Source organism: Amphiura filiformis, chromosome 15, assembly GCF_039555335.1.
Source record: "Amphiura filiformis chromosome 15, Afil_fr2py, whole genome shotgun sequence".
Classification (NCBI taxonomy): domain Eukaryota; kingdom Metazoa; phylum Echinodermata; class Ophiuroidea; order Amphilepidida; family Amphiuridae; genus Amphiura; species Amphiura filiformis.
In genome coordinates this window covers 48,140,684-48,156,988 of record NC_092642.1, presented here as the reverse complement: position 1 = coordinate 48,156,988, position 16,305 = coordinate 48,140,684, and the positions used below count along the sequence as shown (strand labels likewise).

Sequence of the window (16,305 nt, the reverse complement as noted above, 5' to 3'; positions counted from 1 at the left end):
ACTAACCTTATATCTACTAATCCAAACATAGGATAATCCGACTCATCCTCACTGGGATCATCTGGCTATGGGAGGCAAGGATTATTTACTAACCTTATCTACAAGTCCAAACATAGGATTATCTGACTCATCCTCACTGGGATCATCTGGCTATGGGAGGCAAGGATTATTTACTAACCTTATCTACTAATCCAAACATAGGATAATCCGACTCATCCTCACTGGGATCATCTGGCTATGGGAGGCAAGGATTATTTACTAACCTTATCTACTAATCCAAACATAGGATAATCCGACTCATCCTCACTGGGATCATCTGGCTATGGGAGGCAAGGATTATTTACTAACCTTATCTACTAGTCCAAACGTTGGATAATCCAACTCATCCTCACTGGGATCATCTGCCTATGGTAAGCAAGGATTATTTACTAACCTTATCTACTAATCCAAACATAGGATAATCCGACTCATCCTCACTGGGATCATCTGGCTATGGGAGGCAAGGATTATTTACTAACCTTATCTACTAATCCAAACATAGGATAATCCGACTCATCCTCACTGGGATCATCTGGCTATGGTAAGCAAGGATTATTTACTAACCTTATCTACTAGTCCAAACGTTGGATAATCCAACTCATCCTCACTGGGATCATCTGGCTATGGGAGGCAAGGATTATTTACTAACCTTATCTACTAATCCAAACATAGGATAATCTGACTCATCCCCACTGGGATCATCTGGCTATGGGAGGCAAGGATTATTTACTAACCTTATCTACTAATCCAAACATAGGATAATCTGACTCATCCCCACTGGGATCATCTGGCTATGGGAGGCAAGGATTATTTACTAACCTTATCTACTAATCCAAACATAGGATAATCTGACTCATCCTCACTGGGATCATCTGGCTATGGTAAGCAAGGATTATTTACTAACCTTATCTACCAGTCCAAACATAGGATAATCCGACTCATCCTCACTGGGATCATCTGGCTATGGGAGGCAAGGATTATTTACTAACCTTATCTACTAATCCAAACATAGGATAATCCGACTCATCCTCACTGGGATCATCTGGCTATGGGAGGCAAGGATTATTTACTAACCTTATCTACAAGTCCAAACATAGGATAATCCGACTCATCCTCACTGGGATCATCTGGCTATGGGAGGCAAGGATTATTTACTAACCTTATCTACTAATCCAAACATAGGATAATCCGACTCATCCTCACTGGGATCATCTGGCTATGGGAGGCAAGGATTATTTACTAACCTTATCTACTAATCCAAACATAGGATAATCCGACTCATCCTCACTGGGATCATCTGGCTATGGGAGGCAAGGATTATTTACTAACCTTATCTACTAATCCAAACATAAGATAATCCGACTCATCCTCACTGGGATCATCTGGCTATGGGAGGCAAGGATTATTTACTAACCTTATCTACCAGTCCAAACATAGGATAATCTGACTCATCCTCACTGGGATCATCTGGCTATGGGAGGCAAGGATTATTTACTAACCTTATCTACAAGTCCAAACATAGGATAATCCGACTCATCCTCACTGGGATCATCTGGCTATGGGAGGCAAGGATTATTTACTAACCTTATCTACCAGTCCAAACATAGGATAATCCGACTCATCCTCACTGGGATCATCTGGCTATGGGAGGCAAGGATTATTTACTAACCTTATCTACTAATCCAAACATAGGATAATCCAACTCATCCTCACTGGGATCATCTGGCTATGGTAAGCAAGGATTATTTACTAACCTTATCTACAAGTCCAAACATAGGATAATCCGACTCATCCTCACTGGGATCATCTGGCTATGGGAGGCAAGGATTATTTACTAACCTTATCTACAAGTCCAAACATAGGATAATCCGACTCATCCTCACTGGGATCATCTGGCTATGGGAGGCAAGGATTATTTACTAACCTTATCTACTAATCCAAACATAGGATAATCCGACTCATCCTCACTGGGACCATCTGGCTATGGGAGGCAAGGATTATTTACTAACCTTATCTACAAGTCCAAACATAGGATAATCCGACTCATCCTCACTGGGATCATCTGGCTATGGGAGGCAAGGATTATTTACTAACCTTATCTACCAGTCCAAACAGGATAATCCGACTCATCCTCACTGGGATCATCTGGCTATGGGAGGCAAGGATTATTTACTAACCTTATCTACTAATCCAAACATAGGATAATCCGACTCATCCTCACTGGGATCATCTGGCTATGGGAGGCAAGGATTATTTACTAACCTTATCTACTAATCCAAACATAGGATAATCTGACTCATCCTCACTGGGATCATCTGGCTATGGGAGGCAAGGATTATTTACTAACCTTATCTACTAGTCCAAACATAGGATAATCCGACTCATCCTCACTGGGATCATCTGGCTTCTCTTTCTGTACAAATAATTCACTGTCTTTTAGCTGAAAAAACAATAACAACAAAGATAAGCAGGCGTTAAGGTGGTACTACACCCCCTGATAAATTTTGTGACTAATTTTGCATTTTTCTTAAAATGTAAGTACACACTGGCAACAAAGGTTATGTATATCATAGGGGCAAGGAATCCAAGTACTTCACTGAAATTTCAGTGATTCAAGACAAGTGGTTCATTATATAATTATGTTAAGAAATGAGGTACATTCTAGCGGTACCTCTTTTCTTATGATAAATAATGTACCGTTTGTCTTGAGTCACTGAAATGCTAGTGTAGTAACTGGATTCCTTGCCCCTATGATATACATAACTTTTGTTACCAGTGTGTTATTATATTTTGAGAAAATGCAAAAATAGTCACAAATTTATCAAGGGGTAACCAGCAGTATACCAATACAGTAAACCAATACATCGACTGAACTGCGCCATAACCAGTGCACATTGACTAATATACATTGTATAATGACCTTTATCAGACTTGTAACGAGTCATGACTCGAGACTCGACTTTTCAAAAATGAAATGACTCGACTCAGATTTTCCCCATAGAGATTGTGAGATATTGCAAGAAATGACTTGACTCGACCATGAAATGACTTGACTCATTACAACTTTATTCATAGAATATCATCAGAACCTTACTTCTGTGTTTATGCTCTACAGTGGTATTAATTGCAGAATATATCTGACAACTTGCTTATACGGGAAGACAGCGATAAAGACTAGTTTGCAATAAAACCCGGGCGCCTTATTGTTAATTTTGCACCTTCAAACATACAAATCATCTCAAAAGTTAGGTCTTTATTGTAGGAATCTTTCTTTCGTTAAGGCATCATGTCAACAATGCCCAGAAAAGTTGCTTTTTGCCTTGTAAAAGTATGTAATTTTTCGCCATTTTGTGCAATTCCTTTTCCCTGATCGGCACCAGATAAATCGACCTTCCTTTTAAGCGCTATTAACCAATCAAGAATAGGGAATTTGATTGACAGTGACGTCAGACACAAACTAGTCTTTTTATCTCTGTCTTCAATTATAGTCTTTTAGTTATCTCTGTTACCCACATACCATAGCTTTGACAATAGTCGCATGCCATGTGACGGTGGTCCTCCTCTGCATAGGTGTAAGTGATTCCCAGTTGCCGTGGATGAACGGAATTAATTCCTTATCTTTGGAAAACATAGTCTTTGGTGGACTGTCATTCCTATGCTGTGACATCAGATTGGCTAATGCCATGTGACAGAGTTGACTAAAGTCTGTAAGAGATCAACAAAAATAGTTCAGAACAAAGTTAAACCCTTGTCTAACTGCAGGCTTTGCCATTTGAGGAGAGCTAGAGCAATAGCTCCCCATCACTCTCCTCAAATAAAGCTGAGGAGAGTTTTTTATTGCTCGCCTACCTTTGGTGTAACAATAATAACCACATATACAGTACAGTAAAACTGCTCTCCTAGTGCTCTCCTGTAGCACTCAAGGAGAGCAATTAAAAGCTCCCCTGCAAATTCCAAAACTTTTTTGTTCAGTTTTTTTTGTTTGTGTACATGTTTTTGCTTTTTTCTTTGTAACAAATGAGGGGTTGCTGCAAACCCCTTGTCATTTTTCATGGGAGACTTGTTTGTGATCAGAGTTGGCCATGCAGTTTTATATGAGTAGACTTATACTATTAGTTATTAGGTGAGGTTTGAGAGTGATACTGACTGCAAGACTAGATGCAGGGTTCCCACAACTTGAAGCCTTTAAAATTCAAGGACTTTTCAAGGACTTTCAAGGTCCAAAAGCATGATTTTCAAGGACTTACTACAACACAAAAAGTTGATACGGCTTTCCATGCGGCATGTATTAACGAAAGTGACAGCTCCTATCCACTCCCCAAATTTTGTCAAAATTATACTTTAGGTAAAATTCCAATTTTCAAGGACTTTCAAGGATCTTGTGCAAATTTCCAGGACTTACAAGGCCTTGAAAAGGTGTTTTAAAATTCAAGGACTTTCAAGGACTGTGGGAACCCTGTAGATGTAATCTGTATCACACCCTAAACCGAACCTGATAACATTTATCATACCGTACAAATAATCTCACATAACAAGAATACTCCCTATAAAGTAGGCCCAATTCTCCAATAAATAGTACTGTCATCTTCTGCACCAACTCAACTTTGCTGAGACTACTGAAACCTGCATTTCGCTGCAAATTTCATTCAGTACAGCTACCATGTTTGCTCTTTGTATTATTTGGAGTGGCAAATCTCAGTGAAATCTGTGTTTAAATGTGAGCACGACAGCTTTGTAGCCTGTTATTGAACCACCATGATCACTGCACAAGTTGTCATGTAGAGCCTGTGGGCGTATAATGTAGAGATGTCGAGAGGGACTTGGGCTTCATATGGCTCAGGGGAGGCCGGGTTTCTATCAAACTATCATTTATATTAGGCGCCTTTCTCCCCAAGCTACAAAGTGCCCAGATCATGAGGAAGCCCTCAGAAACAAGGTATAGTTGTGGCTTTTAGGTGTGTTCAGGTTAACCCTAATGCAACTGAAAGTTTCCTTGAATACAACTTGAGTGCATACAAACTATCATTTATATGAGGCGCCTTTCTCCCCAAGCTACAAAGCGCCCAGATCATGAGTAAGCCCTCAGAAACAAGGTATAGTTGTGGCTTTTAGGTGTGTTCAGGTTAACCCTAATGCAACTGAAAGCCTCCTTGAATACAACTTGAGTGCATACAAACTATCTTTTATATGAGGCGCCTTTCTCCCCAAGCTACAAAGCGCCCAGATCATGAGAGTAAGCCCTCAGAAACAAGGTATAGTTGTGGCTTTTAGGTGTGTTCAGGTTAACCCTAATGCAACTGAAAGCCTCCTTGAATACAACTTGAGTGCATACAAACTATCTTTTATATGAGGCGCCTTTCTCCCCAAAGCAGAAAGAGCCCAGATCATGAGTAAGCACTCAGAAACAAGGTATAGTTGTGGCTTTTAGGTGTGTTCAGGATAACCCTAATGCAACTGAAAGTTTCCTTGAATGCAACTTGAGTGCCTCCCCCCGATGGGGGGGGTGAATTTCAGGGGGGGGCAAAATTGCTGCAAAAAGTTGAAATTTACATAATTTTTGGGGTTTTGCCTCAAAAGTGGAAGGGGGGCAAGAAAAATATTGGGGGGGGGGGGAGACAACCCCCTAGCGCCGCCACTGGTGAGGGGTGAGCAACACCTATGACCATGTGACCATTTTACGCAATGACACCACTGGAGGAGTGATAATTGTCAAACTTACTTGGCATTCTCCTACTGTACACTTCTTGGTTATTTGGATGGCAGTACTTGCAGCAGAAATGATACGTAGTCATGAATGGCAGCATATTTCTGAAATCAAGTGAAACACAAGTTGACTCAAGGATTTAGATGAAAATGTTGACAGATTGCCACAGGAATTAGTTCTTGTTGAAAAGGGTTTGTTAGGTTTGCGAAATTGCAAGAGACAAATAAATGGATGCCTTTGTACAAAAAGCTTATTGTTTTTAATTTTAATGCAACAAATGTGTACATAGTGAATGGCTTACCAGGGACTGCCTTTTGAGGAGAGTGAGAGCTGTCACTCTCTACTGCTCTCCTTAAATCTGATATAGGAGAGTGGTTTTTAGCTCTCCTTAGTTGACAGTTCTCTTTTTGTTCAAATTGGCCCCTGTCCCTAATGGTCATTTGACAAAATTGTACATTTTGTTCATAGAATTTAGGTTAATATTTATTGCATTCTCTGCCTGTTTATCTGGTTATTAAAGGGGGGTAACCCTATTGGTTTTGGATATGGATTGTCTTTAAAATTACATAATAATATCAAATATCGCCTCCTTTATGCTGCTTTGTGAAAAACGAGAGCATTTTCAGCGTAAATGTGAATAAATAGCCAAATTTGCAATCCAATACCTTGGTATACGTGAATTGCATTCTGGGCAGGCAATGACGAATGCTGACATGCTGTACAATGCCGGCCCGTATTGAACGGAAAATGTTTTTTTTTCGTATCGCGTTTCAGAAAAAAGGAAACAAAATATATTTCCCCTTGCAATATGTACATTTCAAATGAATATAAAAAAGTTTGGGTAAAATGGAGAGGAAAAAACCCTTCCGAGACCGGGTTTTGAACCGTGTACCTCTCGGGTGAAAAACAAACGCGCTAGTCAATTGAGCTACTTAGCACACCACGCTTACCGTTGCCGTTTTCATAACTATATACGGCGCACCGCCTTTGCGGTGACTGATATTTCGTTCATAATTCCTCCCAGAATTCCAAAGTATTTACCATTGTTTACAAACTGGTATACCTGTAAAACCGCTGTGATTCATGATTTCTCCGGAAATACATCGACTTGGAGCGTCAAATTTTAGGATAGTAATGAGAAAAATAGTATCTATTATGTGATACCAAAACCTCATCAACAATGAAAAAAATCGGGGGGATGATGCTGTCGATCGGGTTACGGACCTTTAAGGCATCATTCATAACATTGTCGAACATCAGTAATTATGTGCTTTCACAATAGCCCCTGGTTCATTGAAAATAGCCCTTGGTTCCCTGTAAAACCCCATGAACCAGGGGCCAATTTTTTACAAAGTAGCCCTTGGTCCAAAGCTTATTATTTCCCAGCCTGGCAGCCGACAAGAGCTTCCTTTTGATATGGATGTCACATATCCCTTACCCTACATTGGTAGTTGTTATACATTCCTTTTGGAACCACTTTTTATTTTTTATTTATTTCATATTATTACTTACCCTACATTGGTTGTTGTAATACATTCCTTGTGGAACCACTGCATACACACACTGCACTGAAGTTCTACTTCCCCAACGGATCTCCCTCGACCACTAAGGAAATAAATAAAAATGAATTGTAACATACAATATGTGAATATTTGTGTATAGTGGTGATGAAACTGATAACCAATGAAAAAAGAAGCTTTCATTTGAGTCAGAGCCTTTAGGCCATAGTTTTCCAGTCAGTTTATTTCTGCATTGATCTTAGAAATCTTATTTCTACATTGATCTTATACATGAATCCGACTTGACACATTCCTACACCTCACTGGCAGCCATAGCTGGGGCCTTCCATCCATTTTACGTGGCACCAGATTGCATAAAAAATGATCGCAATCCAAGCTATGGCTGACTTAATCCTCGGATTCGACTATAGGAAATGAGTCAAGGAAGCCACTGGTCATAATTATATTTCCAAATGTATTGCAGTTAATGAGCTATGATAAATAAAAGGCCAAAACAAAATTTTTCGCCATTTCCCCTCCCAGGAAAAATCATGCATATGGGGAAAAATAAAACACATTACAATAATCCTTGGGACTTCACATATTGAACCCATACCTTTCCCTTGAGTGTGGGCTTTATTTTTCTCAATATTTCAGCACAAACACTGCTAGCTCAGGCACCGCTCCACAGGGCTAAAAAAAAAAGTTAATTTCCTAGGAAGCAAGCTAAATTTCCCACAATTTGTAGCAAAAAAAAAAAAAAGACACAATTTCCTCCAAATACCACAATTTCCTCCAAACACCAACATTTCCTGGGAATGAGCTTTCCAAACTCCCCACTTTTTCGAGCCATGCCGCTCCGACTCGCTTTAATTTCAACTCTAAACAGTTTTATGATGAAAAACTTGAAAATATGCAAGCAAAAGGCAAACTTTTTTCACTGTCATTTGGAGCACATCAAAGTCTATTTTCTCATTTTTCAACATAAAATGTACCTTTTGAATAAAACAAATATGCAATATGTGCGTCTTTTTTGCTGAACTGATGACAAAATTTATTTCTTCAAATGAAAGGAAAAAAGTTTCCTAATTTGAACCAATTAGAAGAGGATCAGGTGGTCTATCATGGAATGACAAAATAGCTATGGTATTGTTCATACATGTACAACTGTTATGGTATATCATTTCTATTTTCTTGAACTACAACATTTCTAAGATTGCATACAAAATGACCAGTTGACTTTCAAAACATGGTATTTATTAACTTAAAAGGACCCTTGGGGATAATTAGGGTGATGGCACATACCAGTAACAAAGCCCAGATGATTTGCCCAATGCAGTCACTGTTGAGCCACCCTGTACTGCAGCAACATTTGCTCTACTTCCAGTGGTTGCACCTGTGTCTCCTGCACTTCCAGAGGATTTTGCTGTTATCTCACTGGCGCTGGTCCTTTCGTCCATTTCAACATCCTGGTTCTCTTCTGTTTCCTCTGCTGATGTCTCCATTGGTGTTTCTGATGTTTCTGTGTTGACATCGCTACATAAGATTCAATATCCCAACAAAACATTAATATAAAGTTATGCTGTCTAGCTACAATCATGGAAACAAATGTTGGCCCACTCACTATGGACCACAATGGACTCATCCCAATGGCATAGGTCAATAACCTCATAAAACAATCATAGTGTGTAGGGTGTACACAACTTTGACTGAACTTGCATGGCACTTACATAGTGCACAATTTGACCTCAAGTAGGCAGAGTATGAGTTATTGCACCCAAATTTTCAAAGGTCATTCAATGAATGTACAAATGTATAGGAGTTAAAGAACTGTGCCTTGATAGAGGAGCATGTTGTGGATCCCAGTGACTTTGACCATCTTTTGATTAAATCTCTGCCCCGCAATGGTGGACAAAGCCATGTCATCATCTGGTCTATAAGACGCTCTAAACATTGAAAGATGGGGAATAGGGAAGGGTGGGATACAGGGCAGAGGCCCCCACTTCAAATTCATGACAGACCTAGCTGTATCACTTGCCTTCAAATTAAAGACAGACCTGTATCACTTGTCTTCATACTATTGGTATGACACACAATTTGAATTGTTTTGAGCAAGCGTGCCAACTACTTTTTTTGTCAGAGTCAATTTCGAACCATTTCAACATTACATTGTTCATAATTAACCTTAAGGGATCTAAAATGAGCGTTTATTGCGTTTCGACAGTATTTTTTGTGGGACATGAGAGAACCTCAGACCTATCGAATTGCATTCTGAATCTGAAGCATGTCTTTCTGATATCAAATAATTTTCATTTTTGAAAATCACAATATAATACAAATTTTATGACAAATTATAAAAATTTGATATTTTTCAAATTTTGATATATAACAGTCCTCAAGTAAATTATATAAATCTAATGATATATTTTAAACCCGACGGTCAATTGAAAATTTTGACCTTTCATATTGAAGATATGGATTTTTTTCCCAAAAAGACCTAATTTTTTTGGTGTTTTGGGAAAAAATCCATATCTTCAATAAGAAAGGTCAAAATTTTCAATTGATCGTCGGCTTTTCATCCCACCTACATACACTTTAAGTATAAATCATCAGATTTATAAAGTTTACTTCAAGTACTGTTAAATATTAAAAATATCAATTTTTAATGATTTGCCATAAAATGTGTATTAAATTGTGAATTTCAAAAATCAAAATTATTTGATATCAGAATGACATTCTTCGTATTCTTCCTAACTTGGTACATACGCGAATCAACTTTGATTCGCGTCTACAGAAGAAAGACATGAAAGAAGAAGAAAACAAAAATAATCAAGAGAAATGCAAGAAACATATAAGAAAAAAGAAAAGAAAAGAAAGAAAAGAAAGAAACCAAGAGAAAGGAAATAAAAAATTTACTTTGATAAACAAACCATCAATATTGCTCACCACCGGGGAATCACCTATCGATTACACAAGTACGGGGATGGGGAATCCCCCTCGAAAGGCCATTTGCAATGGCAATGCAAGCGGTCTATCGTGAGTGACGTCATCGTCATGATTATGCCGACCGATTGGACAGAATGCTATTAGTAGGTATGTGACAAAAAAATTCAAAAGCAAATAATTCCTGTGTAACTGATATCATTGGAAAGGGTTTAAAAATGCTTTAAAATGATACCAAAATTATTGCCCATAGTAAATAAGAGAGTTGAGGATTTTTAGGTTTACCAAAAATGCACAATTTTGGTCCATCATTATCCATTTAAACATAGACAGTAGAGAGCTGTCTATGATTAAAAGCAATGGACAAATGTCATGAATGTGTGCCCTTTTGTAAGACTGTCAATTCATACATTCACTCAGTCAGCATGCTCAACTTTTCATGCATAGTTGATAGTGCATTTTGGAATTTTCCATCCACATCACCACTTTTATCATGTTCAAAAACAAGGTTTCTGTCCATAGATTTTGCTCATATTACACCTGGAAGTAGATAAATATATGTACTAACAAGACACATGTGTTTCAGAAAATGACATATATTCATTCATCAAAATAAATGATAGTTAAAAAAGCCAAAACTTTTGACCGCAAAATTTTTCTGAAAACTTCTGAAAATAGTACCAAAAAAATCTAAAAAACTAAGTCACCAGTATTTTCTTTCATCAAAACAACCTAAAATGCAATCACTACAGTGATATGAAAACAGCACTCAGCTGGCAGCCAAGATCTAAGTATGCCAGGCAAACCTTAGTTAACACATTTGCTAGTCAGCCAAATTCGCCTAGAATACATACAGTGATCGAATTTAGGAAAAATAAATGGTTGTCCCACGGTTGTCCGTCTAAGTTTTTGAAACTGAAAACCTTTTTTCATAGCACTTTCCGTAGCAAAGTTACATCTTGTCAAAGATTGACTTTCATCAAAAAAGATTCAGCTAGCAAAATTCCCCAAAACGGCATTTCGGGGTGTTTCTAGATCTTAGTCTCATTATGATAGCAGCTTTTTGAACTGCTATCAAAATCCCTCTAAAATTCCATGTGCGATTGTCTTATCACCATAAAAAATCATATATTTGGGTTAAGTGAAGTATAGAAAACATATTTATGTAGGTTTCCTTCTTAGGCCAGTTGTTTTAAATTTCTATGTAAATATGCATTGCATTGACATTTTCGGCGAATTTCAATTTGGCTGACTAGCAAATGTGTTAACTAAGGTTTGGCTGGGATACCTACAATTACCGCGTATTTTCATGGTCTATCGTGTAATCGCGAAAGCACCCAAGCGAAGGCACGCAGCTCTGGCGTGATTGTTTGACACGGCACGATCGAACAATCGGCCCTCATGAATCTCACCGTACATGCGCACGGGAACTTTGGTGGTACCGTACGTAACTTTCTCTGTTTTCTCTCTCCTCTGTGCCTACAGCAGATACCAATCATCAATGCAATGCACATGCATCATACAAGAACATGAGTGAAGAAGCATTTGCAAGCCAATGCAACAATCATGCAATGCAATGGGAATGGCAATGCAATGAATGCGAGACGTCTCACCCAGAAATCTATTCGCCCCAAAAAAGTTCACCCAATGCACGTTACATACCACTACCAGTTCGCCCCAATACACGTACATACCACTACCAGTTCGCCCCAATTGACTCACCGTGTAAACGTTGCCGTAGCGTGCGCATAGCTGTGCACTCGATCAATGCCAACGCAGTACGACCAATCATAAAAATTCCGTCAGGGGGCATTGTAGGCTTATTAAAAAACTCAATTTCTCGCCGTGAATCTCTCTTTCTAGTGCTTTTACGCTATTTTTTACCACGAAAATCTAATTTTGTGCCGCATGTTTGCAGAATTCAACAACCATTTCCCACAACTAACTGATATTAAAAAACGTAAGTTTGACCTGGTTTTCCGCCGGGGATTTTCCAGTCTGAGTTACAAAAAGCGGTCCATTTTCTGGCACATCCAAGTATTATCCTTTATTTTATTTACTACTCAATTCATTTAGGATATTGACCTTTTATAGCTGATTTTATGATGACAATTATTTGTAATTTTTGGTACACCGGACGGCTCATTTTGTTTATGTCGAAATTCATGTCCAAATTATACCAATACCGCCCTCTATATCAATATATTTTGGGGGCATAGGCCTAAATCTCGCTATATGTCTATTCTATTTTGCTACCTTCTCTTTTCATTTTCATATCCCCCTCCCCTGTTTTTTTTTTTTTCTTTATGATCACCTTTTTGGAATATTACACGTAGTATTTCTATTTTATGTTCATTTTATTCCTTTCCGTCTTTATTTTCATTTCTTTCTATATAGTTTCTCTTTCAATGTCTTCCTTTCCCTTGATGTCGTTTAGACCCTTCACTATAAATTTATAATCAGGAGGTAACTTTGAATTATTACTTATTATTTTCTTTATTTTGAAACGGCGAGCGGCGGTCACAGCCCAATATCAACAGCACAGCACTTTAATAAGCCTATGTCTTTTTGAAAGTTAATGTGTAGGCCTATTTGTTTTAAAAAAAAAAAAACATGTTTAGCGTCCCCTCCCGCTTCCATTTATTGGAATTGATAAACAATTATAACTATAACAAATTTTGACATGAAATAAAAATGATTTCAGTATACCTAGAAATATACCTAGAAATATATATTTTTTTGGCAATGTATTTCCCTTGTGTTTGATTTAAACTTCGCTATTAATATTGACATGCTTATTAGGTATTTATTTATTTAAGAGTGCCTGATGACCTAATCTACTAAACCTTTAACGTTTGCCCTATTAACTTAAACCTTCATGCAATAGGGCACCTATTGTCTATAGACCTAAAGTACATTTTGTTCTTGAATCGTAATTTCAGTGATTTAGTGATTCATGTCAAGTCCCCGGCCCTGCTGACCGGGAGTTTACATGCATGTGCGGTCGCAAGTCAACATGTGGGTCTTTTTATGGGGCAAAAATTACACGAATAGAAATCATTCATGGAAAATGTTAACAAAATGAGGGACTTTCGCGGGCAGATGCTAAAACATTTTGGTTCCTTTTAAGTAATATCCTAAAAATTGGTTATTTCAGTGACTGGGACCCGTTCGAGGGAAAAATTAAAAATGAGTTCTCTTGAGGGCAGAATCTACAACTTAGGTCTTTTGGTTGTTTTACGAAGTGGTCCTTTACTGTTACCAAAAATAGGTAAGTATTGTTTAAATTGGCGAAATTACAAATAGCCTACCATTGCTGTCCGTGTCATCATGTCATTTGTTATTTTAACAACTTTGGATGAAACTGATTTTGTCTTTATTTCAGAAAATTAATTTAGAGGAATCGCTTATTTGCGATCGTGCGAAAAACCCGGTCTTTAAGACCATGAAATGCCACATGCCCGGGCACATGCCGAGTGTCAACTCTTTCGGCAATCACATGCTTAAAAGTTTACGCTCCGGAGAGGGAGTTGTGAGTCAAATGTGCGAAAATAGGAGTAGTATGCCGTCAAATACCGAGAAAGGAAACTCAAATTCGGATTTATGCGCGCAAAAGTAACATTTTCCAATTCCGCGCTCGATTCTTCGAGGGGGTGTGTTCGTGAAGATGTGTGTTGTGTATGGGGGGTGAGGTGGGGTGTATGTACGTGTGTGTGTGTGGGGGGGGTGTGTGCGGGAGTGGATGTAGAGAGAACAAATAAACAACCCAAGGTCAATGAGAACGATCTTCGAATATGCCCATGTGTGTTCAATACTGCTCATGAAAGTGTGCGTTACATGCTATATTTCTTTTTTGACATGGGGGGGAGGAGTTGGGAAAACATTCTTCGAATATGCCCATGTGTGTTCAATACTGCTCATGAAAGTGTGCGTTACATGCTATATTTCTTTTTGACATGGGGGGGGGGGAGGGAGTTGGGAAAACATTCTTGGAATTATAGTCAACCCAGTTTTTGCCCTCTACACTGTAAAAACAGTGTTTAGCGATTAAACACTTTTCTAAACACAATTTTGCCACCACTTTGTAAACATGTTTAAAAACTAAACATCACGTGTCAAATTTCTCAACATTGGTCAATGATGGTGTTTAATTTCTAAACATCTGACATCCATATTCTAAACATAACGTTTCTAAACACATTCTTGCCACCACTTTCTAAACACTGTTTTTACAGTGTATCTGTATTTGAATAGCACTGCAATCTGTCTAATCTTTTTAACATGCTTAAACGGCCTGTATGTATAATATAGCTTGTTTGTACCATTTAAAACTGAGACTCAAATTTAAGAAGTCACTTAATCTTTTCATCAATAGAAATATATTCAATAATTATTTCATTACGGTTATTTAAACATAATACTTTTAATCGAAATGTGTCTTTTCTACTTAAAATTAAAGGCTATTTTAAAAGAGTGACAAGCTCTTTCTTCATTTGCAAGGACTACTAAAGCATGCCCCTATCTGAAAAAAAAAATTGAAAATAATATCACATCTTATTTATGTGTGGCATTCGACCAAACTTTGCTCTTTTTCAAAAATGAAAATTGTAATTTTTGGTCATTTTCGACTAAAATTTGTTTTGTCCGTTACATGCCAACAGGCCAAATGCAACTTTTTAAACATCCTTTTTTAAATGTCCCCCTAAACCATTTCCATGCTAAAAGAATCAAGGATTTCTATTTTATTTGAGTTTGTCCAAATATTTAAAATTTTGCTTGACACTAAAAGACCCCCAGTCTTAAATAACATTCTGTTATGTAGCACGTTTTCAAAAATGGTTCTGAATGTAAAGCGTTTTATAATACCAAATATTTAAACGCTTCAAGTAAAACATTTTGTGTTTGCTGCGGGGTAAACTTCTGTACATGTTTAAAAGATGTAGGCCTGTATAAATAATAAGAGACCCGTTTGCCGTCCATAGCTAATGTAAAACGTTTTATACCCATTATATAACCCGACATGGCGTTTCCTGAAAAAAAAACACCCACCAAGCATTTTGTGTTTGCTTTCTTAACATGTTTAAACGATGTAGGTTTATAATATTAAAGAGATCCGTTTACCGCAACTTACATCTTGAAGAATCAAACAAAATCTGAAATTCGTAAATACAGCAACAATACTCCATATAATAGCAATGGTTCATGATGTGTATAGCATATACGCCCCCCCCCCATCATGCAATGATATGCATATTAATATATGTAAGTTTAATAGGCCTATAGCTATGTGCACGATGTTCCAAATTGTATGAGAATAAATAAACTATGAAACTAAAACTATGAAACAACTTATTTTTATCAAAGCTTCACCAATTTCCAACTCTGCAAATTGTCTGTCAATCCACATGATTGACATAATAAGAGAATTTAATCCCATATAATTATAATCAGTTATCGCAATTATTATATTTCGGCATACAGGATAATAATTACCCTAATTATACCGAAAAAGGACGTGTCGGTGTGTTTGAAGTTGAATATATGTCAATCATATATTACTTGTTCAGCAATGAAAGAAAGACAGAAAGAAAGGAAGAAAAAAAGGAAACAAAAGAAAAGAAAGAAAGAAGAAAAGAAAGAAAGAAAGAAAGAAAAAATGAAAGAAAGAAAGAAAGAAAGGGTTTCAGTGTTTCAGAGAGCAATATATAAAGGGTTTAAAATTACAATCCTATAAGTGATTTTTTCAAAATTATGCCTTCATATAGTTATAGTTTGAAAGTCAGATAAAAGTATTCTAGTCATTATTGTTATTATATATTTTGTATATTTTTGTATGAGAATAAATAAACTATGAAACTAAAACTATGAAACAACTTATTTTTATCAATGCTTCACCAATTTCCAACTCTGCAAATTGTCTGTCAATCCACATGATTGACATAATAAGAGAATTTAATCCCCTATAATTATAATCAGTTATCGCAATTATTATATTTCGGCATACAGGATAATAATTACCCTAGTTATACCGAAAAAGGACGTGTCGGTGTGTTTGAAGTTGAATATATGTCAATCATATATTACTTGTTCAGCAATGAAAGAAAGACAGAAAGAAAGGAA

At 37.3% G+C, this 16,305-nt stretch overlaps 1 protein-coding gene across 1 annotated transcript in view; it reads right to left on the bottom strand.

Annotated features, from left to right (window-relative positions):
* The window catches only part of LOC140171753 (set1/Ash2 histone methyltransferase complex subunit ASH2-like), a 56,399-nt gene that overhangs the window by 21,967 nt on the left and 18,127 nt on the right, over positions 1–16,305 (bottom strand). Inside the window, exons 2-6 of the mRNA XM_072195072.1 lie at positions 8,548–8,778; positions 7,256–7,348; positions 5,759–5,847; positions 3,557–3,744; positions 2,387–2,479 (exon numbers count right to left, since the gene is read on the bottom strand). Of these exons, the coding sequence (XP_072051173.1) occupies positions 2,387–2,479; positions 3,557–3,744; positions 5,759–5,847; positions 7,256–7,348; positions 8,548–8,778 (694 nt within the window). The remainder of the gene's footprint in view (positions 1–2,386; positions 2,480–3,556; positions 3,745–5,758; positions 5,848–7,255; positions 7,349–8,547; positions 8,779–16,305) is intronic.